The sequence below is a fragment of the Tachypleus tridentatus genome, chromosome 13, assembly GCF_004210375.1.
Source record: "Tachypleus tridentatus isolate NWPU-2018 chromosome 13, ASM421037v1, whole genome shotgun sequence".
Lineage (NCBI taxonomy): Eukaryota > Metazoa > Arthropoda > Merostomata > Xiphosura > Limulidae > Tachypleus > Tachypleus tridentatus.
In genome coordinates, this window is record NC_134837.1 from 64,323,313 (window position 1) to 64,351,060 (window position 27,748).

At 35.9% G+C, this 27,748-nt stretch overlaps 1 protein-coding gene across 5 annotated transcripts in view; it reads left to right on the forward strand.

The window, feature by feature from the left end:
- The window catches only part of LOC143238269 (RNA binding protein fox-1 homolog 2-like), a 112,466-nt gene that overhangs the window by 53,068 nt on the left and 31,650 nt on the right, over nt 1-27,748 (forward strand). For all 5 annotated transcript variants that reach the window (XR_013020484.1, XR_013020485.1, XM_076478357.1 and 2 more), the window contains exons 2-4: nt 11,380-11,520; nt 26,014-26,178; nt 26,468-26,521. Coding sequence is in view for 3 of the 5 variants with exons in the window: in XM_076478357.1 (XP_076334472.1) it covers nt 11,380-11,520; nt 26,014-26,178; nt 26,468-26,521 (360 nt within the window). In the remaining 2 variants the exon portion in view is untranslated. The remainder of the gene's footprint in view (nt 1-11,379; nt 11,521-26,013; nt 26,179-26,467; nt 26,522-27,748) is intronic.

Genomic DNA, 27,748 nt, shown 5'->3' on the forward strand with positions numbered 1-27,748 from the left:
CGAATTTCAAAACAAACCAACTAGTTCTTTGGTTCTGTCTTTTATGTTATAAATATATTACTATCGTGTAAACTAATCTAGTAATATTAGTAGTTCTCTATAAAAAAGTTTTTAAATAATAAATTCTCTACAAATATTTGAGTATTGTCAGTAAGCCCTGTTTAGTTAACAGAAACAGTGCTTTTTGGATAAGTCTCTGTGCGGAAGATGAATATATTACCTCAGGAAATGTTCCTCGTAATTCTCAAACTACTTGTAAAATATACCAGTTTAGACTGACACAATGAAGAATCTTCCCAGAGGCGGAGTTGTAAGTTTGTGGACTTAGAACGCTAGAAACTGTTTTTCGTTACTTATAATAGGCACAGCACAGTTGTTTCTTTGTGAAGCTTTGTGGGTAACTGCCAAGAAAAAAACATGACTATTGAAGAAAATCAGAGACAGTCAGTTCCGATAATGGCTGCAGTAGTCTTGGCGGAAAACTAAGTCTGCTCATTTGACCAGTGACTTTGCATGTGAATACTTTTGACGACACATTTGTTTGACCTCAAAGGTATAAGCTTTAGTGGCGCAGCGAGATTGTTTAACGTGATCTATATCCATAATTATTATCGCATTACCTTCTGACAACGATAGATCACATTGCATTATCTCATTCATATTGAATAATAATTTAGGTTATTCACAATTCACTTATAACGGATTTACCATGAAACGTTTACTTTAATACCTATGCTTGTTTCATTATAGTTTTCTTTTTTGCATATGACGTATAATCTTGACTACGTATTGCGCAAGCCCTATCTGTTCCCGAAAGTTGTAGAAGATTCTTGAGAGCAAGAATCAATAATATTTATTTTACGAAAACGTTGACGTTTTTGAATAATGTTGGAACTCCTAGAACTCGCGTGATTCATATAAAATCAGTTAGCCGAAAGACAGAAGATTATTATTCGTCAACTACATTCAGTGTACTATAGGCCTCTGGAATTATAATTATTTTAATTTCGCTTTTATTCGGAAGACTACAGAATTTCACCAGGAGCATTATAGATTCCGAACATTACAAATTGTTCAGCCTCAGTGAATTAACTTTGGACGTCAGTGTTTCTACAGGAACATTAAATATCTCTTTCGGTAAAAAGTCAGTGGTGTGAGGCCAGTCTAGCTAGTTAGCTTATCATCTCAAAATTAATTTGCTCGGACCTAGTTTGTCGATACGATATTCAGTTCTAAACCGGCTATAACAATCAGTATTGTCTGTAAGCTTGTAAAATTATTGTTAATAAATCATCATTTGTAATAACTATTAGTAATAACCATTATTATAAATTGTATTGGTTTTTGTTTTATATTAAATTATATTTTTGTTAAAAAAAGAAAACTGTGTATTAATGTTGTTGGCAAATTTCATAAATTTGATACATATTAACATTTGATTAACTTCTAAATTTAAATTTCCGCTTATTTGAAATAGTAATACGTAACGCATGTAAAATAATAAATCGGAGACTCCTCCAAAATAAATTATAATACATAATACATTGGCCCGGCATGGCCTAGCGCGTAAGGCGTGAGACTCGTAATCCGAGGGTCGCGGGTTCGCGCCCGCGTCGCGCTAAACATGCTCGCCCTCCCAGCCGTGGGGGTGTATAATGTGACGGTCAATCCCACTATTCGTTGGTAAAAGAGTAGCCCAAGAGTTGGCGGTGGGTGGTGATGACTAGCTGCCTTCCCTCTAGTCTTACACTGCTAAATTAGGGACGGCTAGCACAGATAGCCCTCGAGTAGCTTTGTGCGAAATTTCCAAACAAACAAACAAACATAATACATTAATTTATCATCTCTATTTCGCTAGACCAAGTCTTGAGTCGATTTTGCTACTAAAACATGTCCAAGTTTGTTTATTAAACTCTTTACTGAAACGTTCTGTCTGACTTCTTGCCTCCACAGCGCTCTGAGGTTTGTAATATTTATGGCGTCCCCCCGCTAGTACAGCGGTATGTCTCCGGATTTACAACGCTAAAATCAGGGGTTCGATTCCCTTCGGTGGGCTGAGCAGATATCCCTTTGTGGCTTTACTATAAGAAAAACACTGACTTCTTGAACTGATTGTTGGACGAGTTTAATTTAAAGCTATGTTCTCATGTCAAGACATCGTCCTTTAATAGGACCATCCACCTTTTTTTAGTGTTAACGTCAATGCAAAAGTGTAGCTATTCCGTGCAAAAAGCGACACCAAGGTACAGGAGAAAAAATAGACGACTGGCTGTACGATAAAGACGACGAAGATTTTATCTACGTCAGAGTATTTCAGACACATGCCCTCACAATTAATTTTTGGTTTTTCTGCGTTGCTTCTAGTATACAACTCATTATTAGGGTCAGTTATGGTTGTTTTATTTTCGTGTATTACTTCACAAGTTTACATTATCGTATTGAGTTGAATATTCGCTCCAGTAAACATTTAAACCAACGCTATCTTTTTTCACAGATGCTTAAACAATTTCAAGTTTAATATATTCATCTTCAACCATTAATTTTCATTTGTTTCGTATGACGAACCGTAAATGGGATATTGTTTGAGCTGGTGCGAAAGAACGTTAATCGTGGCAGATGTTCTTCTCTAAATTGTGTTTTAACACTTTGTAATAATCTTTTCCTGTATCAAGCGTTTATTTCCAATATGTGTCTTACTTTAGGTACCAACTAGTTAGTTAGGGATCTTGCTTTTGCATCATCAGCTAGAACCTGTAAACGCATGTCAAGTTCAGGAACTGTATTTTGTAAAATCTCTTTGGTTCATTCTTTCTAATGTTATATTACACTTGAGAGTTATCACCTACATCATAACTATGCGCTAGAGTATACATCCCGCCTGCATAGCGTTACGATTTAACACTTTGAACATTGCATAGGTCCATACGACCAATTTCGTAACCATTTGTACTTGTCATAGTTTTACATACTACTAATTTCCAATATATTAAGTGAAAATCATAAAATTTGGTAGACTTTAGTAAACATTACCAGGCTTTTACACACGAAAATCAGATTTTATGATGAAGTATATTTAATACTTTAATAGGCAGCTCTAAAAGGGTTAATCTATGAACAGCTAAATTTTGGCGATACTTAACTTGCAGCCACTGTGCTTTGTAGACCGAGAACGTTTATTTCAGAGTCTACACGTTCTATGATAGCTTCAGTCTTGCAGAAATCCGCGAATTTGGAAATAATTAAGAGGAATATGGGAATACTGCCAAATTCTTACAAGGCATCTATCGTATATGGGAATGTTATGTATTGGTTTTCTATATACAAGTAATATAAGTGATGTTCTGTCTTCTAGGCCTTATACAAAACATAGTAGCAGTTTTCTCATCTTGACTGTTACTCATGAGCGTCTTAATAGAAACTAAAGAAAATATATAGATAATGTACATAAATACCTCGTTACTTTCACTCAGTTCTAACCTAGAATATTTGTTGTATTGTGGGACCCTGCAGAGTTACTTACAATTCACACAACTGTTGGGTTGCAACTGTGTAAAAGTTTATAGGTTTATAACGTTAGTTTAGGACTCAAGCGGCCTACGTAAAATAAAAGAGTAGCTCAAGAGTTGGCTGTGGGCGTCGATGACTAGCTATCTTCCCTCTAGTCTTACACTGCAAAATTAGGGACGGCTAGCGCAGATAGCCCTCGTGTAGCTTTGCGCGAAATTCAAAACAAACATTTCTTTTAACTTCAGCGATTTCGGTATTTTCTTTCAATTTTAAAGTGTCGACTTCATGCATAGCCGTGTTTGCGTATTTCACCTGTCAGTCATCTTGACTCGTCTGTAGATAAAATTCATAAAAAAACTTGGAATAAATATGATATGCTCTAACTCTTCTCCACTATCGCCCTTCTGTTGAGAAACCCGTTTTCGAAGTTTAAAACGTGAGATAGATGAATTTAACGACTATATATTGAGGCGTTCTTTGCGCAACAACCGTCCCTTGATTAAGCTGATCATAAAACAGTGTTTATGTCGTGATCATTGACAAATGACCTATTCGAACAACACACAGAACCAAGTAAGGTTTATTTCTTCTTATTTTTATGTGTTTAGGATGAGGAAGACAGGAAACAAGAGAAGCATAGAGATAAACATTCATCGTGCTGGGTTATTTAATTTTGAATAGAGCTTTAAAGGTTGTCGACTGTTTTGACTGATCCCTTTTCATATCCAGTTCCCTGGGATTAGCGATAAGTTACGGACTTGCAATGCTAAAATCCCTAGTTCGAATACCCGCAGATAGCACTTTTTGTTGCTTTGCAGTATGAAAACAATGAATCACTATAAATCCAAAACCTTGTGCAACACCGTGGTAAAATCACCTGTCAGGATTTCGTGCTGTTATTTGTGTTAGAATGTTCGATTTTATTCAAGTAAGTGTGACCTACAGAATTTGTTTGATGAATGTTGCCCAAAACTACTCGAAAATTATCTGTTTTAGACCTTCCTAATCTTTATGTAAAGGGAAGGCAGCTAGTCAAAACCATCCGCCGTCAATTCTGTGGCTAATTTTTACTGAGGAATAGTAATACCAATCATCACATGATAGCACTAGCAAAGCTCTCAGTGATTGAGTTTCTTCGGTGAAGGGGTTCGATGTCGAAACCTCCTGGTCATGCATCATACAGAGCTGTGTCTTACAAAGCTATATTGATGTAAGTCAACAATTGTGGCTTTTTTTTTCTCATTGTTTATAGCTACTGACATTGACAAAAGTTAGTAATATTTATTTCAATGACGTATTTTGAAAATTTTAAAAGCTTGTCATTATGATTAATTTTGTTTAGAAATAAAAAACTGGGCGTTTAAAAGATCGACTGAATACTAAGTAGCAATAGTATATTTTATTTCGCTGGAATTTTAGGAACTGGTAAAAAATACAGATCTTCAAGTACGTTGACTTATTTAAAATTTTTTTTTTTAGGTTTAATTATATATATATTTAATCTTATGGTCGAAAGATTCAATGTTTTTTAACAGACACACACCACAAAGTAGGCTAACCAATACTATTACTTATTAGTAATGAAGTTGAGAAGCAGTGCCACTAGGTGTTACCTATTAGGTACAGCATCAAATACGTTTTATGTAATGCTAGAAAGATAAGAAACAACGTTAAGTTTAGTAATAAACTGCCTGTGATGTTGAAAATATAACACTGATTTTCAAAAACATTAATATCTCTTCGAGATAAGAGCTCTTGTTCAAACGAGGCCTGTGTTCGTGGCAGTTTCACCTTGCTGCATAGTTTTCTTCAGGCAAAAGCTGCTATTATACAATGTATAAAGCCCGGCATGGCCAGGTAGATGGCTAAGGCGCTTGAATCTTAATCTAAGGGTCGCGGATTCTAATCCCCGTCATACCGAACATGCTCGCCCTTTCAGCCGTGGGAGTGTTATAATGTTACCTACCGTCAATCTCACTATTCGTTGGTAAAAGAGTAGCTCAAGAGTTGGCGGTTAGTGATGATAACTAGTTGTCTTCCCTCTAGTCTTACACGGCTAAATTAGAGGCGGATAGCGCAGATAGCCCTCGTGTAGCTTTGCGTGAACTTGAAAAAGAAACAAACGAACAAACACAATGTGTATATTAGAAACAAACGAACAAATACAATGTGTATATTAGGAACAAACTAACATATACAATGTGTATATTAGAAACAAACGAACAAATACAATGTGTATATTAGAAACAAACGAACAAATACAATGTGTATATTAGAAACAAACGAACAAATACAATGTGTATATTAGAAACAAACGAACAAATACAATGTGTATATTAGAAACAAACGAACAAATACAATGTGTATATTAGAAACAAACGAACAAATACAATGTGTATATTAGAAACAAACGAACAAATACAATGTGTATATTAGAAACAAACGAACAAATACAATGTGTATATTAGAAACAAACGAACAAATACAATGTGTATATTAGAAACAAACGAACAAATACAATGTGTATATTAGAAACAAACGAACAAATACAATGTGTATATTAGAAACAAACGAACAAATACAATGTGTATATTAGAAACAAACGAACAAATACAATGTGTATATTAGAAACAAACGAACAAATACAATGTGTATATTAGAAACAAACGAACAAATACAATGTGTATATTAGAAACAAACGAACAAATACAATGTGTATATTAGAAACAAACGAACAAATACAATGTGTATATTAGAAACAAACGAACAAATACAATGTGTATATTTCCAAAGGTTGAGTCTAAAGTGCGTGCTTCTTTTCCATATATGTTAAATTGTGTCGTCTTTGTTTTCCCTTGCTTTATGTTAATGGCACCGCAGGTGTTGGCAGCGAATGTCCAAAGAAACGATTAATCGCAGAGTATTGATTTAGTAAAGGAAGCACAATTTACCACTTTCTTATGCTTAATTTTAATATTCTCACATGCATCACTGGACTGGCAAAATGGAATAAGCATTTTGAAAGTTTTCATTTGGGGCCGTTAGGGGTGCTTAAGGTATCGATTCGTGCACCGAGACTATCTTTCAAAGTTGCACGAATAATTAACTCTCTTTTAAAGGTTTTATTTGTTCTATTCAGGATATTATACATACATTAGCAAATTTTAATTATAATAATACATAATTAATATACTCCTCATTTGCAACACTATTGGTGTGTAATGATTACTTTAGAATTTGGCAGTTATTTTGTTGTTTGTTATTAAGCACAAAGCTACACAAAACGTTATCTGTGTTCTGTCTATCACGGGTATCGAAACCCGGGTTCTAGCAGTATAAATCCGCAGACATACTACTGTGCCACTAGTAGTATGCGGATATAAGGTTTGTTTCTTTGCAAATAAGTACAGAGGTACACAATGGGCTTTCTATGCACTGTCCATTATGGGTATTGAAACCCAGTTTCTACCGTTGTAAGTTCACAAACATAGTACTGTGTCACTGGAGGGGCCGTATATAAGATTCACAGGAGATAAATCTTTTGGAAGTCTCTCTCAGCGAATCAAAATGTTGAAAATGAAATATTACTTCCGTCTTTTCGTAATGCTTGTTTGTTTTTGAATTTCGCACAAAGCTACTCGAGGGCTATCTGCGCTAGCCGTCTCTAATTTAGCAGTGTAAGACTAGAGGGAAGGCAGCTAGTCATCACCACCCACTGTCAACTGTTGGGCTACTCTTTTACCAACGAATAGTTGGATTGGCCGTCACATTATAACGCCCAAACGGCTGAAAGGGCGAGCATGTTTGGTGTGACGGGGATTCGAACCTGCGAACCTCAGATAACAAGTCGAGTGCCTTAACCACCTGGCCATGCCAGGCCTTCATAAACATATTGAGACCGTGTGTGCATTATAAGAATGACAGTCAAATATCACTATTCGTTGAAAGAAACCCAAGAATTTACGATGGGTGCTATTGAGTACGTTTCTTTCCAATAATGTATCATAACGCAAATGATCTAAAGAAACACAAACAATGCCACACTTTCGGAAGTCGGAAATTAACATTTTTCACGTACAAGAAATGGCCCTCTCTCTTTTTTGATTACACATTGTGTTTTTTGTTATAGCACTGTATAAATTTATTTCTTCGTTTGTCTGTCTCTCGGCTTGACCAGGTGGCTAGAACGCTTGACTCACATTGTGAGGGTTGCGGGTTCGAATCCCCGTCCCACGAAACATGCTCGCCCTTTCAGCCCTGGGGAAGTTGTGAGATGATGATCAATCCCATTATTCGTTGGTAAAAAAGTAACCCAACAGTTAGCTGTGGATAATAATGACTAGCTGCCTTCCCTCTTTCACTGTTAAATTAAGGACAGCTAGCGCAGATAGCCCTCTTGTAGCTTTGCACGAAATTCAACTCGACAAGTAGAAGTTAAAACATCATGAATTTATAGGGTTAGTTCGAGCTTCCTTGAATCTGCTTCATGTGAGGTATCTTTAAAACCAACAAGGTTACTGTGATTATTTTTGTATACAATATTACATCATCTCTTCCATTCGGTTGAACTCTTAAAAACAACGGTGTCTTAATTTCAAAAGAAACAAAACGATCTTTTAATTTTGTTACTTAAATTATTTGGAAGTTTCTTATTTTTAGTTATGATAAGTGCTTAAGCCTAAGAAAAATAGCATAAAGCAGAAAGATCAACATAGTGACGCTGGAAACGAGACAGTTTACACAAGAAGGACAAATATATTTCTAGATAGTGCTAATGACAATAGAGTTTGTAATAAGAATCAAGTATACACAGAAAGAGATTTACTGCTTCGCGACTCTGTACACAAACTGAAGATTCGCTGGAGGAAAGCCATACCGTTAGGAGGTTCTGAGATGCACAGACGGACAGACGTATGGCTATGTGACGCTGAAGGCAAAGTAAAAAATTTTAAACAACTGGGAAGCCAACAGTATGAATTCTAACAGCTTTATACAGTTTTGATTTTTTGTCTTTACCTGTTGTTAGAAAACTGTTTTTGCTTTACATTATTGGCGGAAATGATGATGTGATTTCTTTTAAAAAAAAATCCCCGTGAGACAATGGTAAATCTTCAGGCTTAGAATGCTAAAATCAGGTGTTTGATTCCCCTTGGTGGACACAGAAGATAGCCCGATATGGCTATGCTATAAGAAAACACACATATCCTTTAGAAATGTAAACAAAAAACAAAAACACAACAATAACATTTATAACAATTTAAAAAGAAAATAGTTTTGTAACCATAGATTTTTTTTTAAATACCGTGCATAGAATAATACTCTTGATCAGACCATTAATTATTTATGTAGTGCATATTGGTGTACAGAAGACATGTTAATACCAGAAAGAAACGACGTTACAACATCAAAATGTAGTTATTGTTTAATTAGACCCTCAACGTTTCGCTTTACATCTCAAGGAACGTTCACTAAAACAAAATTCGAAACTGACAGTATAATGCTTCAAATGGTTTAGATAATAAATTATATTCGAATCTATAACTGCATTCGTACAGCTTGATTTCCCATCACAACAAACATGCTCGCCATTTCAACCGTGGGGGCATTAAAATGTTACGGTAAAACCCACTATTCGTTGGTAAAAGAGTAGCCTAAGAGTTGGCTGTGGGTGGTGATGACTAGCTGCCTTCCCTCTAGTCTTACACTGCTAAATTAGGGACGGCTAGCGCAGATAGCCCTGCTGTAGCTTTGCATGAAATTCAAAACAAACAAACAGCTTGATTTTCACACATTAAACAGTAAATCTAATTGTTCAGATAAAGGTATTTTTGAAATAATTTACCTGCATTTGCCATGCCGGGCCGGATATTTTCCTTTGAACTTCAAACTACATCTCGAACTTAGTGGTGTCTCAATGGGTAGTAAGTAGAGTCGCTGTTACTTATGACTTAATATTTATGCACGTTTTTTTAGAACAACGGCACTTAACAAGTGGTATCAAAATACCAACACTGGCCCTGATTTCTAGCTTAGATACATCCATAACGTGTTTGGACTGTGGAACCACAGTCTTCCTTCTTTAATCCAATTTTCAGACTGCCTAAATTCCATATACTACAATACCTAATCCACTCTGAACCATTAAAATAACAAGAAGAACATGGCTTTTCTTGACGTTACCTCAAGGATCGACAGTGACAATACTATACAGTCTACCACCTTGTTTCACAAATCAATAAGAAAATCTCTCTTCCCTAACTTCAACTTCCATTGTTCTAAAGCTTTCCTGGCACAAGTATAAGGTCATTTATTTTCAGTATTTAATTAGTATAATCAATCACTCTGTCATCTAGCCAAACTATTCAACTGTATAATTTAAAATCAAAGACAGTATTTAGATACTTGTACAAACATAACATATATATGGTTTCAATGTAAAATTAAATATTTTATTTTACAGTGTATTATTGGAAGTACAAAACGTTCCTCTGTTTTTCTGTACACAATACTTGTAATTATTTTCCTTATGTCTTTTTGTATCGAAGAAATCGATTTCTATTCTGTATATTTAATAACTATAATCTCAGCGCGTCAGTTATTCTTACGACTGTTGCCTAGATAATTATTTAAAAATGGAGTTTCACAGTTATCGAATTTTTATCCCTTAGTACATTGTTGCTTGTGATAAGAGGGCCGAAAGTATGCAAATAAACGTATTCTAACGTAAGTAAATGTCCGTGTTTAATTCCACATGTTAGGGGCAAGTTAAGCACGATGGAAATGTCGCTTACTTTTCATGTTACTCTTCCTGGGTAGTCATTATCTCACTTTCTGGTGAAATTCTGTGATTGGACAGCTCATTCGGAAATAATTTTTGTAAAGTGACTGAGGAAAGCTTTGCATCATTCGTAACTCCTTCAATTTTTTGAAATATTTTTATAATTATTATAAAACTCGTTATTATCAGTGCTGCGAAAAACAAATTTAATCTAATTTCAAATTTGTTATTTCGCTGCACGAGTAATAACGACTTTTAAAAACGATTTTTTATCAGTTTGAAAATCAGAGTTACAAACAAACAAAAACATTTAAATATAATTATTTCCGCCAAAAATATGAATTCTAATGTATTTCTCCGTGTTGTTTTTCTTAAGCTGTTGTTACAAAACAGTTATTATTATTAAACCAAGCGACAGATCGCAACATATTCTTTTCTATTTTGATGGCTTGAGGTCTATTGGACAAAATTATATACGATTTCTTTGTTTGCTTTATTAATTTCACGCAAATCTACTCGAGAGCTATCTGCGCTAGCCGTCCCTAATTTAGCAGTGTAAAACAAGAGAGAAGGCAGCTAGTCATTACCGTCCACCGCCAACTCTTGGGCTACTCTTTTACCAACGAATAGTGGAATTGACCATAACATGTTTGCAAACATGCTCGCCCTTTCAGCCGTAGGAGTAGTATAATATTACGGTCAATTCCGCTATTCGTTGATTAAAGAGTAGCCCAAGAGTTGGCGGTGGACGGTGATGACTAGCTGCCTTCCCTCTAGTCTTACACTGCAAAAGTAAGGATGGCTAGTGCAGATAGCCCTCGTGTAGCTTTGCTCGAAATTCAAAACAAGCCAAACCAAAATTTCAGATTCCTAGGTTCTTTCCTCTTAGAATTAAGTCGCTGATTGAGTGACTGATGCACATAGGTCGTTTTATTATTGTAGATTGTTTTAACATGTACGCATATGTATTGTTATAATGTATTTTATATAGTCATCTGTATTGTATGTATATATATAACACTTTCCAAAATTCGGATTTAGTGAATAATTATTTCTCTTTCTTGCTGTAAATTTTATTTATTTATTTATTTTAGCAAATGGTTCACACGCAACTGCCTGCTTCTTATGGTCCATATCCTTTGAATGGTGATGATTCAATTGGTCAACAACGAAGTGACCAGAAAGACGCATTTAACGCTCAGGCGGTGACCGTTAGTGGTGTAGAACAGCAGACTGTAAGTTATGTAGTTGTTTGTTTTCTTTTTTATTGAGATAACAGAATATGTGCACAAACAAATAGTCTTAAAATAGACGAAACACGTTATCACTGTAACAAACATTGAACATTGCTTTCTGAAATCGTAAACGAGATCTTTGGTTTATAATAAAAACTGTTTCTTCAGATAATCAAGTTACTGTTTCCTAATGTTATGTTTCTTCTGTGAATAATTTATTTTTTTTCGCACATAATTCTAAATATACACTCTGTCCATAAGGGTCCAAAATTCACAAAATTTCTAACCGGTCCTCTAGGGATTCTAACTTTTCCAGGTTTAACTGTTTCACTCGATGAACATTTATTTATATGTTAATTCCGTTTTATCAATTGTAAGTGTTAAGTTAAGAAGAAATGTAAAAAGATGAATGTAACATAAAACAAAACACTTTAATTGAAAACAAGTTTTAATTGGAATACACATAGTTTTTATGTTAATCCAGATTCAGACCAAAAGTTAAGGAACATTCACATGTTCTAAGAACCTCCTTTTCATTTCAGACGTTGTGGGGATCTTTCATAATGTTTAATAACAGGCCAAAGATCCACAGGGTTCTAGAGGCATGGGGATCTTTATCTTTCATAATGTTTAATTTCAGGCCAGAGATCCCCCATCGGTGTGGATTCTTGTACGTGGTGAGGGGACCTTCCAGGGAAGGTTCTGGTCTTTCAGTTTACCTCCTCTGGGATCTAAACATCCACCCACGTGTTTGCCGTACGTGGCGACCGTGAAGGGAAGGAGAGGATCCTGGTGGTTGAGGGTTCCAACCCTAACACAGCACTTTGGCCTTGAATTCCTGTAGACAGGCGGCCTTGGGGTGGCCCCCTTGGGTCAATCGGCTGGTCCACATGGGCTACGGTCAACCAAGTACCAGTGTTGGATGTTCTCAGCAGGTGTTATGGATATTGTATCTGATGCTGGTGTTTCGGTATAATGCTCACGAAACCCTGGCGTTGCTGCAGTGTCCTTGTTTGACATTGTAGTGTGTCTCCTCGTAGAGCTCCATGGTGGGTTGGGTGGGTGGGCACCGAAATTTTCTTTTTTTATTATGGATTCTCCAAATAAAAACTTAAATAAAATAATGAAAAAAACAGTTCATAGGAAAACGACCACGTCTTGAAGATTCTGAGCAGCAATTTTCAACATCTGTATGACCTGCTGTACATCACTTTCTTATCCTATATTCTCTTTCAGACAAACCTTTAAAGAAAATGTCAGTAAAGCAGCTTCGATTTGGTGAAATATTTGTGTAAACATTCACATCTCAACACAGTGAACTCCTCTTGCATTAAAAGGCAACTGGGGATATACCTATTAAGGTTATACCTCATGCTACTCTGAATTCATCACGAGGAGATATTGTTGAGAGGGGTTTGAAGAACATTCCCGAGTCAGAGATTCTCGCTGGTTTCTCCGCTCTAGGAGTTTCTTCAGTGAGAATTATCTCCACTCGCAAAGATGGAATTATGATACCAACCAATATCCTCATTCTGACATTTACATCACCACGTCCACCTGCCGCCATCAAGGCAGGTTATCTTAATTGCAATGTATGGCTGTACATTCCAAGCCCTCTCTGATGTTTCCAGTGTCAGAGGTTCGGTCACTCAAAGACGTCATGTCATTATTCCCTGATGTGTACTTGTTGTGTTGGCAAGGACCATGATGCCCTATGAGTGTGAAACTGACCCTCATTGCGTCAATTGCAATGACTGTCACCCGTCCTACTTTCGTTCTTGTCCTAAATGGTTGGAAGAAAAAGAGGGGAATCATATGAAAACTATTCATAACATTACTTATCCTGAGGCTCGAAAGTTGCTGGCCATCAGTTCATCTTGGACATATGCTGCTGCACTTTGTTCCACAAATACAATGTGAGTGCAAATAGATCTCTCTGTGCCTCCAAAAGAATCATTTTCAAAACAAATGAAAAGTATTTTGACCTCCATGGTTAAAAAAGTTGATGAATCAACTTTAATACCCATTTTTGTCCATTACATACGTTCCAACAAATCCCAAGATCCACATCCTTTGGTTACGGGTACAGGCATTTCCTTGAATATATCATCTTCTCCCACACCAAGATGCAGAACGATCGTTTGTTCACGTCCTCAGTCACTGGAATCATCTTCCAACAGCAGAAACCTGCCCAATCGACCCAGAGCAGGATCCATGAAGGTCAATAGACCACCCTCGTAAAGAAAAAAGACACGGTCGTAAACAGAAGGATTCTCCACCCAATTCGCCTACAGGTAAATAAAAATGGCCATCTTGATACAATGTAACTGTCGAGGTTTACGTTCTAATCTGGATGACATCAAAACACTGATCGCTTCCTACCATCCTGCTTGTCTTTCCTTACAAAAAACATTTGTGAAACCTGCAGATGTAGTCACTTTTAAGTGGTTTTTGTTGTAAAAAAATAACAGGCTGTGTTATGGATGAGTGCATGGAGGGTGGCACTGTTGGTTGATCAGCATGTGCCCACCCTGTCTTTGCCACTTGATCGACACACCCTTGGAGGCCATAGCCATCTGTGTTTCCTTGGGTCATACCATCACTGTTTGTTCTCTCTATCTGTCACATGGAGAGTCATATGATCAATCAGACCTCGATGCTCTCATTGAACAATTGCTGTCTCCCTTTTTAATGTTGTGGGACTATAATAGACATCATCCCCTCTGGGGAAGTGCTGATATTGACAGAGAAGGGTCACTCTGTCGAGCGTATGCTCTCTGATCACGATCTTTTTCTTTTCGATATCGATTCTCCTACTTATTTTCATGCACCTAGTCAGTCTTTTACTGCTACTGACTTCTCAACTTGCTCCCCTTCACTGTTCTCCGATTTTTCATGGAGGGTTGACAGTAATCCACCAGGAAGTGATCATTTTTCTGTAATATTGAGAGACACTGGCTGTGCTCGATGTCACCCCATCCACGTGCCCTGGTGGAAGCTGAATCACGCAAACTGGCCCTCTTTTACTGCTCTCGCAGAACTTGATCCTGCCATCGTCTGTAAGCCATCAAAAGAAGACTATGTGGCAGCAGTAACTGATTGTATTATACAAGCAGTTGCTCAATGTATTCCTAAAATCTCGATACATTTTCCACGATATCCTCGTCCATGGTGTAATCATGCCTGTCACATGACACGGAAGGCTCAAAAACGGGCCTTGAATACTTTCTGTAGATATCCTACACTCTCGAACCGAATCGCTTTCCAGCAGGCCCATGCACATGCTCGGTGGGTAAGACGTCAAAGCTAGAAGGAATCTTGGATTAAGTTCACAACCAGCATATCTTCTACCACCAGTTCCAAAGTCATATGAGACAAAATTCGAAAGGTCAGTGGGCAATATAATTCTGTCCCCCTCTCGATCTTGCTCTCTGATGGCCAAGAAGTAGCTGATATCCGCAGCATCGCCAATACTCTAGGTGAAAGTTTTTGCCAGGTATCTAGCACTTCTGCTTCTTCCTCCACCTTTTTCACCATCAAGACTCTGGCAGAGTGATTATCTCTTTCTTTTCGAGTTGATTGTCTCTATGACTATAGTCGTTCCTTTATACTGGTGGAACTCAAACTGGCTCTTCATCGGTCTGGCAGTACATGAGTTGGACCTGATGATATACACTATGAAATGCTGCGCCATCTATCTCCTGCTGTTTTTTTTTGTTATTTTTCTGATTGTTTTTAACTTGATCTGGCAGGAGAATGTTTTTCCTGATGCCAGGCAACAGGGTATTGTCCTACTTTTCTCTAAGCCTGGGAAAGATCCCAGGATTCCTTTAAACTACCGCTTTGACGAGCTGTCTCTCTAAGACCTTAGAGAGGATGGTTAATGCTCGTCTTGTTTGGTTCTTCGAATCAAACAATCTCCTCTCGCCCACCCAGTGTGTGTTCTGACGACAACACTCCACCATAGACCACCTGATTCGATTTCAAATGCAATTAGAGAAGCCTTTATCAAACGATATTTTATATCAATATTCTTTGACATTGAGAAGGCTCATAATACAACATGGAGGTATGGCATTTTGCGAGACCTCCATATATATGGGTTACGTGGCCATTTACCCATGTTTATTACAAATTTCTTAATGGACAGGGGATTCCGAGTTTGTGTGGGTTCGACACTTTCCCATTGTTTTTTTCAGGAACTTGGAGTTCCTAAGGGCTGTGTTTTGAATGTCACACTTTTCAGTATAAAAATTAATGCCATCACTGAACAACTCCCTTTCACTATTGCAAATGAGCTCTGTGTCGACGACTTTCACATCTCACATCAGTCGTTAAACAGAGGTATATTGAGCGGCAGCTACAGACAATCGTTTATTTAAGTGGACTACAGCAAACGACTCTAACTTCTCTCTCTCTAAAACTGTTTGCATGCACTTTTGCTGCCAACGAGTTATTCACCCTGATCCTGAACTTCGTATCGGTCAAGTTTTGCTGCCTGTGGTCCTTGAGACAAAGTTCTTGGGACTTATTTTTGACTGTAAGCTGACCTTTATACCACACATCAAACATCTACGGGTCAAATGTACAAGAGCACTGTACATCCTCCGTGTCCTCTTTTCCACCACTTGGGGAGCAGATCGATGTTCTGTGCTAAAGATATATTGTGCTCTTATTCGATCGAAACTGAAATGTGGATCACTGGTCTATGGCTCTGCCAGAACTTTGGCCTTAAAGATGCTGGACCTCATTCATCATCAAGGATTTCGGCTGTGCACTGGGGCTTTTTGCACTTCCCCAGTTTAGAGCTTATACATAAAGCATCCTACCTGGGGTTGTGCTTTCCCTCCACGGTGGGCCATACTTTTTCAGAACAGACGGTCTGCCATTGCTCCTTTTGGCCTTTGTATTCAGGCGCTGTTAGATAAATTGGATCTGTCCTTGGATAACATTGCTCTATCCACTGGTCAGTCAATCACACCATGTCTTCTCACAGTCCCCAAGTATGACTTATCTTTAAGTCATCTGAGAAAGGCATCCACTCCTGATTGGAAGTACTGTCTTTTATTTGCTGGACATCTTTTGAACCATCCTTGCATTCCTATTTATACAGATAGTTTGAAATTATGTGACTGTGTGGGCTCTGTCATGGTTTGTTGTGGTTCGGTGGTTGTGCACAGAATCCCCTCTACAGCTTCTGTGTTCAGTGCTGAACTGTACGCCGTTTCTCTTGCCCTGGATCACATAGAAGCTAAGCAGTACTCAAACTGCACTATTTATACTGATTCGCTTAGTTCTTTACTGGCTTGGAGTCGCTTCACGTTAGTTCACGGCTTGTTCTCGCCGATATTCAAAACCGACCTGCCCATTTCTCTTTAACGTCTACTTCTGTCCAGTTTTTTCTGGATATCGGGCCACGTTGGTATTCGCGGGAACGAGCTCACCAACATTGCAGCTAAATCTATCTGCTCTGGTACTGTCACCGCTGTGCATATTCCATGCGTGGACTATAATCCTGTATTTGAGGCTCAGCTCCGTGCCAGCTGGCAGTCCACTTGGAGTGACGTACGCGAAAACAAGCTTTTTCAAATAAAACCCTATATTGGATCTTGGTCGTCTTGCTTCCGTTAGGATCGGAAAGAGGAAGTTGTTTTAACTAGACTACACATTGATCACAGTTTTTGAACTCATAGTTTTCTTTTATCTGGAACTGATGCACCAATGTGTAGTCTGTGTAACACTCAGATCACGATAAGCAACATATTACTTTCTTGCCATCGTTGTGACTCTCAACGACGGCACCATTTTAAACATGTTCTGTCCCAAGGTTTGTTCATAACATTGGACAGTGTTATTGGTGATGGTGACACTGTCCACCTTGGTAATGTTTTTAGTTTTTTAAAGGCCATTAATCTTCTTAATGCCATCTAATTTTATTTTTTATACATTAGACCTATTTTAATGTGATTCCCCATGTAGTTCGATTTGAAATTAGAAAATTGCTGTATCATCAAATAACTCGAAACTAGGACTGGAAAGGCCAACTTCAGGTGACTAACGCTGCTGTTTGAACTACATTTTGGTCATCCTGACAAGTTATTATTAAAATTTTGCTACAAGTCTTTTAAAACTTTTATTACTTTTCTTTTTGAAATTGGCCATAACGTCAAATAACTTGAAACTATGATTAGAAAGGCCAACTTCAGGTGACTGAAGCTGGTTTTTCTATTTACCTGTTAGTCTTCCTGGTGAGTTATGATAATTAGAATTATGTTACAGAAACTCCTTTACAACTTGTATTACTGTAGTTTTTCTCTTAATGTTATAGACTAGATGTAAACATTGGTTTTATGCTTTTTATAAAACTTTGTTTTGTTTTACCTTAATTTCCTTTTATGAATTTTACGAAATTTACTTCGATTTTAATTTTTTACCGGATGTTTTGCGCAGATAGCTTTGTTGCTTTGTGCCGTAAAACACCAAATCAACCAACCAACCAACCAGAGATCCCCAGTAAGGTAGAGGCACTGGAATCTTTCATAATGTTTCATGACAGGCTAGAGATTCCCAGGAAGGTAGAGGAACGGGGATCTTTATATTTCATAATGTTTAATGACAGGCCAGAGATTCCCAGGAAGGTAGAGGCAGGGGGATCTTTATATTTCATAATGTTTAATGACAGGCCAGAGATTCCCAGGAAGGTAGAGGCACAAGGATCTATCATAATGTTTAATGGCAGGTCAGAGATTCTGAGGAAGGTAGAGGTGCGGGGATATTTCATAATGTTTAATGGCAGGTCAGAGATTCTGAGGAAGGTAGAGGTGCGGGGATATTTCATAATGTTTAATGGCAGGTCAGAGATCCCAAGGAAGGTAGAGGTGCAGGGATATTTCATAATGTTTAGTGACAGGCCAGAGATTCCGAGGAAGGTAGAGGGATATTTCATAATGTTTAGGTCAGAGACAGGCAGGGATATTTCATAATGTTTAGTGACAGGCCAGAGATTCCGAGGAAGGTAGAGGCACGGGGATCTTTATATTTCATAATGTTTAATGACAGGCCAGAGATTCCCAGGAAGGTAGAGGCAGGGGGATCTTTATATTTCATAATGTTTAATGACAGGCCAGAGATTCCCAGGAAGGTAGAGGCACAAGGATCATAATGTTTAATGGCAGGTCAGAGATTCTGAGGAAGGTAGAGGTGCGGGGATATTTCATAATATTTAGTGACAGGCCAGAGATTCTGAGGAAGGTAGAGGCATGTATTATTCTGCCCAGAATAATACTTTTTTTTCAGTGTTATGAAGTTCGTCATAACAGAATGTAGTGTGTTGGATTGTGAATCCACGTGTGCGTGGTTCACGCCTTGCTACTGCCAAATAGTGCTCCGAAGTTGGTAGTCTGTAATCCGTTATAAGAGTGATGGTGAAATTCTACCATAATTAGAAGTTCCCAAAAGTTGGCGAGCTGTGACCTTGGCCTACTAGTAACCTTCTCTCTGTTTTGTCATTTCAAAGTGAGGGACATATTAAACAGAGAACATTTCGAATATTGAAAACAAACAAACACTCGTCATAGTCACTTGTTTATTGTGGTTATATCATAAATTATCCTACAAAAGAGATAAAAATATATCAGACATTCTTCCATTAGAAATTTACAATTTCTTAAAGAAGTGATAAAGAACCATTGGGTATTTGATGACAACATTTGATGAAAATACGTCAATCGATCGACTGGTACCAAGTCTAACCGCGTATCTGGATACCTCAGTGTTAATGCAATTAAATACCTTCTGTTGTTATGGTAACTGGATATAGTAGGTGCTTTTGTTCCAGCGTGTGTGATTGTTGGACAGGCGAGAGTTAATCAGTAAGAGTAATCATTAAACCGAAGTCGTTCGAACAGAAAGTGTTTTGTTGGGAAGTCAACTGTCAATAAGTTATTTTGTTGTCGAATATCGCTAGCCATAAAACTGTTGCCAATGGGTAAATTAATGACTGAGACCTTAGGCTTAGGTTGTTTTTTTTTCTTAGAAAATGCACCATTTTTCTTATCAAAACGCGAACTTTTAAAATTGAATACTCTCCAACATTTGGTTTTTGGCATGTTTATAATGATATGCTGTATATATCTTTGAATTTTTGTAGCAGTATAACAATATTAATAAAATAACAAGCTTGGCTGCTTTACAACAGTATTATTTGTTTTAAAACATTTTGCAAGATTTTTGGAATAACTTTAAAGCGAACTAGGTCTTATATCTGTTTATAGGAATTTTTATAAAGGGATTTATTTCTAATAACTCTTACTATGAAGTTTCACCATAATATGTACAGACAGTATGAGTGACAGTAAAGAGAAATACTATGACATATCAACTATTATAGAACTTTCATATCCAGTGACAACGAGACCTTTCATCTATTACCAGGGCTCATCATGTCTATTGTTTGTGTTTCTGGTGTTAGTAAATGTGTAATATGAAAAGTAAGAATTTTCTGTTTACTTTGGAGTGGAATATTCATAATTCAAGTCCATGATATTCAGTTAAAATTTGCCTTGTAGGCAGTATGTATTGCTGATTCGTTGCTCCTACAATAGTTTACAGTCTTAAGTTAAGGAACGGATATGTAACTTTTTCTCTGAGATCATTCCAAACAGGAACTGACTGATATTTACAATAATTCAAGCACAGTGTAATATAATGTTTTTATTCGTTTTGTATGTAGCCACCAGTTTTTGGCCTATTCATCCCCGTTCCTGTGTCTGTTGGTATAATAGAACACCAGTATTTGTCTTCCTTGAAATAAAACAGTCTTTGATTTTTATGAATATTTAAAACATCAACTAGATGCTTTCAGACTGCTACGTGAGATCCTGTGACACAACTGCATCATCTCAGTTATCTTAGAGAGTATGAACTATACCCATCGTTTGTTGTCTCAAACTATTTGTTACTCATTCCACACATTATTACACTTTCATAGTGCTTTTGTCAACGTCACCAATAAATTATAATACATCCAAACTTTGGAGTGGAGATTGGTCAGATAAAGATATCAACTTTTTATCAGCGTTAACCAAAATAAAACTGCTGTAGTAGTTATGGTTAGGTATTTTATTTGATTATAAAAACAATAAAAAAATCTGTACTTCAGTTGACTTCCACTGTATGTTAACATTTATTTTGTATGGCTGTTTTATTTTTTTCCATTTTCTATGTTTTTATTATTGTTTCAAAAATGTGAAATGTGGAATTGATTACTAAAGACCTTCTTTTTTTTGTTAAGGGTTATTAATATATTTCATTAGGAAGTAGTATAGTAGTTGATCATTTGGGTCCCCACCCCCACCCCAGTGGCAAACTTCAGAGCTTATAAAGCTAAAATCTGAGATTTGATATCCTTGTTTGAACATGACACTAATAACTGACAGCCAGATGAATAAGGCACTTGACTCGTAATCTGAGGGTCTCAGGTTCGAATCCCCGTCATACCAAATATGCTAGCCCTTTCAGCCATGGGGGCATTATAATGTGATGGTCAGTCCCACTGTTTGTTAGCAAAAGAGTAGCCCAAGAATTGGCAGTGGGTGGTGATGACTAGTTGCCTTCCCTCTCGTCTTACACTGCTAAATTAGGGACGGCTAGTACAGATTGCCCAAGAGGAACTTTGTGTGAAATTCAAAACAAACTCTTGTTTTAATGCGTTTTACATGAACAAGTCTTGTGAAATTTGATATACTTTTGTGACGTGTGTGTTTGTTGTTGTCTTGTTTATTTTTAGGAAAAATAAAAATCATTAAAGCACAATTAATTTTTAAAATATCCAAAATTAAATTTTAATATTTTAATTTGTATGAGGCAAATTCTGGAGGTAGTTATTTTCTATTCATCTTTTCTGTTCTGATGTAAAGACACACCTTTTAACGTATGTACTTTACCATCTGTTGTACAACTCTTAAGACCAGAGACAGTCCAAATGTGCGATAAAATTAACACTCATTTTAACGAGCAGTTTCTGACTTAATCAGAGAAACTTACAGTACTTTGATAAAAGTGTAGGATCTTTGCAAGTTCAAAAATATTAAAAATTATAAGCAAATTACATGGGGGGCGGGACTTGTTTGGCCTGTGTTTTTTTTCCTACCATATGAAAGTGTGAAAGCTCCACAGGGAAACAGTCCCAGCTTTACCTTTTCTAAATGTGTGGGAGGGAGAGGGAAATAATTGAACTAAGTTTAAAACACATTTCAAAGTTGGATTAATCAAAGGCTTTAGACAGTAATGATATTTCAGGTGACTAATCCTCCCTGGCAGCATCAATCCTGCATATGAAATTTTACACACTACCTCAGTCCAGTACCCTTTTTATTATGGTAATCATTTAAACAAAGTTCAACACAGTACTACATGGCCAGGTGGTTAGGGTGCTTGACTTTTAGTCTGAGGATTGCGAGTTCAAATTCCCATTCCACTAAAAATGTTCACACTTTCAGCTGTGGGGGAATTATAATGGGATGTCCAATCCAACTATTCACTGGTAAAAGAGGATCCCAAGAGTTGGTGATGGGTGATGATGACTAGCTGCCTTCCGTCTTGTCTTTCAGTGCTGAATTAGGGTTGGCGAGCACAGATAGCCCTTGTACTTTTGCACAAAATTCAAAACCAAACCAACACAGTAAGCAGCTTGCCAGTACTGTTTATTGATTCATTGCCATTTTCCTTCCTCATACTTGTTTTTTTGGGTTCCTCTTGGATGTAGCAGATAGCCTGGTGTGGCTTTGCTGCAAGAAAAGCATACACACAACTGTTTTCATGATCTGGGATATTTTCTAGAATCTCCTTAGAAATAGATATACATTGTTATGTGAATGTTGCTCTTTGCTTCGAGTATTTATTTGCATTGTTGCCTTTGCCAAAGGTAAACCTTCAATGACCTCTTATGGCTCAGTTTGTCAGTCATGGTATCCTTTTGTGATTGCATCAACGTTTGCTATGCCAGTATTGTTACAAACATTTTACAATCATGAACTGGCAGGTCAGCTTTGAGACTCATGCTTTTGACATATGTACCAAGTTTGGAACAACTAGTTTAAGCATATTTGAAGAAGAGCTATGTGTTTTCAGCAAAATTGCATCAGAATATCCATTTGGTCAGCAAAATTTTGGAAAAAAAATTGCACCTAACATCATTACAGAAGTTGCTGTGAGTACTTCTCTCAGGATTGCTCTGCATTTTTCTGAAGGTCATATACTCTAAGAAATTTCCAGGAAATGTTACAACATCCCAGTTGTAAATAACTGAGAACACTTTAAGCAAAAGTGTAGGAAATATCTGTGTTATTTCAATTCTAACAATGTTTTTTTATCAATTTTAATGCATAATTAGTGAGAGTAAACATGTTTTCAGTATTATTCTAGTATATTTTCAACCTCTTTGTCCATATCTTGTAACAAAGTATACATTTATGTAAGAACATCTTGCTCTGTTTCTCCCTTCTCCTTTTTGTTGATTTTTGGAAATTTTACGTTACTTCACATCTATTTTCGTGGATTATATGACAGTGTGTTGTTGTACGTGTGGCTTCAGGATCACAGTGTAAACACATTTTACTGCTTTCTTTCTTTTTTATATTTATGTTCTTCACGTGGTCCTGGCCTTTTCCTAACTTCGGTCATACTTGCGCTGCATGAAAATTTTTAGAAGATTGATTTTGAAGCACATGAATTGTTTACATATGACCTTGTTTTCCAGTTTTTTTAGCATTCTTCCATGCAAAAATGACTCTGAAAGTATCATTTTTTTGGGCAAAAAACTATAATATTTGATGTGTTTCTGAGTGGTCTTTGATATTAAATTAAGTAGATATAGCTGTATCATGTAATTAGTGTGTAAAATATTGTCAGCTTATTCTATCAGACAGTTTTTCCGCAAAATCAAAAATAAATGACAAATTATGCTGTGATAAAACCACCTGGCATAGCCAGGCGGTTAGTGCTCTCAACTCACAATTTTAGGGTCCTCATCACACCAAACATGCTTGTGCGTTCAGCTGTGGGGTCATGAGAATGTTATGGTCAACCCAACTATTCTTTGGTAAAAGAGTAGCCTAAAGAGTTGGTGATGAATGGTGAAGACTAGCTGCCATCCCTGTAATCTTACATTACTAAATTAGGAATGGCTAGCACAGAACACCCTCATGTATCTTTGCACAAAATTAAAACAAACAAACTAATAAATAATGGAAATTGGAGTATGCTCCCCAGTAGCACAGTGGCGTGTCTGCAGACTTGTATCTCTAGAAACTGGATTTTGATACCCATGGTGGGCAAATCACAGATAACCCTTTGTGTAGCTTTCTACTTGATAACATACATAGAAACAAACAAACAAAACACTGGAGTACAGTATGACTGTTGTTTATTATAGCAAAAATATGAGCTATACAAGTGACTTAATGCATGTATTACTTAACTTTGTGTCTTCTTTACCTTTAAACTGTATTATCAGTATTGTACCTGTACCTGCTTATTTTGTATAAACCAATGATCCCCTGCTTTCTTTTACCTGGTTTTACATTAAAACAATTTTCTCTCTCAATCTTACATTTAACTTTCTTGTTTAGTGATTTTTAGTTATCAGTTTTCACTGGAGAGATGTATCTAGTGTAACAAACCAGGCAAAAGTATAAAATATCAGCGGTCATCTGAAGGGTTTTAGGTTTTAGTTTTTGTTTGTCTACCAACTTTTTAACAGACTTTGAGCTGATTCACTTGCTTAATTAAACTTCCAATAAAACCTTTATTGATGGTGCACAAGAAAAAAGGGCACCCATTTTAGGTTTTAATAAGGTAATTGTTCCAGATTTTAACAAAGTCCTCTCATCATTTTATTTTGTTTTATTCATTGTACAGTTTAGTGTGACAATACTTAATTTTAAGTTATCTAATTTTGTCAGTTGGTTCCTCCAACTTTGTAAAACACACCACTTCTCCTCACTTCTAAACTCATATGCAAAGGAATGGGTCAGTAGATGGTCAGTGTTTGTATATCATGAACAGTAGCTCAAACTAACATTTGTTGGTGTAATCTATACAACACACCACAATAAATAGTCTCACATTTGTTATTTTGTTTTGTTGTTATTATTACATGATCTTTTCCCTTAAAACAAGAGACATGATTAAAGGATTTCTCTCATGTAATAAAGATGCATTAGAGGTGGAGTTTCCATTTAAAAGAATTGATGTTCTTAGTAAGTATGTTTGTAAACTCATATTGTTGAAGTAAGATAAAAATTTTCAGGCAGTTTCCAAGTTACAACAATTATTATTGATTAGCTCTCAGAACTGATACTAACCACTGTGGAATCCAACTGTTATTCAATTACTTCAAAATCGTGGGCAAATTCAACTTAATAAATATTGCCCAGACTTCCACATATAATTTTTAAACTTAAACTTTTCATTAGCAGATAAAATGTTTTGTTTGGTGAATGTGCCAATACAAGAAAATCAAAAGTTTGTTGCTAGTTATAAAGTTGCTGTAAACATGTAGCAATATACTGTAAGCTGACCTTCATTGTTTAATTTAATATGTATTTTTAGTTGTATTGGAAAGAGTTGTAGAATAATAATGATGAGCTGTATGTGATAAATTCTTGAATTTCATCAGTTTGTGGTATGGCCATTCAGTTGGATTTCCTAAATGAAGACCATTTGGATGAAATTCAATGTAACAATATTGTCCTTTTAAATAGTACAATATTCTAAGGAATCTGAAGTGTGAGATATTTCTACACATGAAATGTAAATCAGTAACCTGAAGATTGGGTAGCAATTTGCCATTGTATACCGAGTTATTTTAGTATATTACTTTGTTTGTTTTTTTGTAATATTAATAGATTATAACTAAATTTGTATTACTGCATGACCATCACCTTAAAGTTAGGTTAAGTGTTCTACAAGAACAGTTATATTGACAGTTATTATATTATATTACCTTATTTGTAATTTTTTGGTTGTGTTTTTTTTAGTATCTGGTTTTCTGGATTAATATGCTTCATGACTTTCATTTATTCTACATAGTTGTATATGAAATTACTCTAAGTTTAATTTTTCGCAATCATATTACTTCTTTATTTTATCTAATCTTTCGGCTATTAGCTAGTGTCAGATTGAGTTTCAGAACATAAGACTAATGTTATTTTCCAGTTTCATGCAGGTTTGAGTTTTTATATTGCATCAGTTTTGTATATAGCATTTAATTTGCAAAAACTGTGTAGTACATGGATATGTTTTCAGTGAACAGATGTGATGTCCAAAGGGTGATAATAAATGTAACTTTTACGTTTTAGCCGAGTTTGTAAAACATTATAAAGTTAGAAGGTGACTTTTGTTGTCTTTCAAAATTAATTTTACATATGAGTAGCTACCTACTTTAAATATGCTTGGTTTGTGAATTTAACATCTTTTTTATTGATTTGACAGCAAACAGACTTAGAATTAGAATTTTCATCAGGGAGCCAAGGAAAAGCAGCTACCCAAACGACAACAAACGGGATAGACACTTCCAAGTCCAACCAGCCAAAACGCCTTCATATCAGTAACATCCCATTCCGATTCAGGGATTCTGATCTCAGGCAATTGTTTGGAGTAGGTTTATTCTAGATAGTATAGTATTGGTGCATAATGAGTAAACAGTTTTAGAATTTGACTTGTGAATTGTTCTTTGTGCTCTAAAGGTAATTATGTTTTCTGTAAGTGGTAGAACAAGTTTAATTAATTCTGATTTGGTTAAATAAGTAAATTTTATCTTGATTTTAATTGTTTAAATAACTGGAATTTGTTTACAATATATTTTTCAGTGCTGATAACATTTTACATGAGTTTAAGCTCTTAAAATCTTTAAACAAATTTTTATTATTTTTTGTTTTTTTTCCAGCAATTTGGTCCAATACTAGATGTTGAAATCATTTTTAATGAACGAGGCTCAAAGGTAAGCATTGCATTCAGAGTGAATCATACATAACACACAAATGTCATCAAACTTTTCCTTGTAAAAAGCTGAAATAATGTGTGATTTTGTTTAGTTGTGAAAGGAAAGATTGCAGAACAAATATAGTAGAAATAGAAATTAACTTAGAGAAAGTGTTTTATTTTTCCATTCCTTAAATTTATGTTTTAGATTAATAATAGTATGTAGAAAAAAAAAACATCTCAGAGATTGCCTTTAATTTTGAATACTGTTTTAAAGGCATGAAAATTATTGATGCACTTCCATTTTTCATTCTTTCAAATGTATTATTACATCCGAAGGGAAAGTGGATAGATTGCCAAGTTTGATAAAGCGTGACTGGGAAGGTGTAATGAACTGCAGAGTACTGAGTACAAATAATTTATTAATTGAAAAATACAAAATTTTTAAAGAGACATCTTGTGATTAAAAAATATTTAAATATGCTAAAAGACATGACGAAAGCTTTATGTAGGGTTTCTAAATTAAGACTGTTTTTTATATATAATTTTTTTCCCTAAGCTTTGTCAATTTGAAGAAACAATACAGTTTTGAAATCTTTGTTTCTGGGCCTTAAATACTATTAAATAATTCCCAGTATAACTGATATGAGTTCCCAGATTTTTATAAATGAAAAATTGTAAATCAAAATACTAGGTCTGTAGGTCCTCTGTAGATTCATGCTGTCATTCTCTTTTCCTATTTACATTGATTATAGCTTCTGTACCTGAAATCACTAAGAATAATCTGCATACAAAACTGTTCTCTGGCCAGATTTTTAACATTAATGTGATACTGTATACTCCTGTATAGAGAAGTAGGTAGTATAAATTACTGGGGAAAGGTTATGAACATGGAATCTTATAGCTCTGGTTGTGAGAAATCAATATAAATTAGGACTTTCAAGTTTTATAAAGAAAAACTCTTTGAACATTATAAAGTACTTAACTGATAAGATAACTAGCAAATGTGGTGCAGTTTTCGTAATATTTAATGTTGATGAAAACCATCTTTTAATATTTCTTAACAAAAGTAATTTCGTAAGCGGTATCGTGGAATTTTCTTAAATATTAGGATTATTTTTATATGTGGTTTATTATATTGGAACATGGCATTTCGCTTGTAATTTTTTATGTAATTCTTTATTTAATTTCATCCAATTTAACAAAATGTTATTTATACTGTGAACACTGTATTAGGGATAGGAGT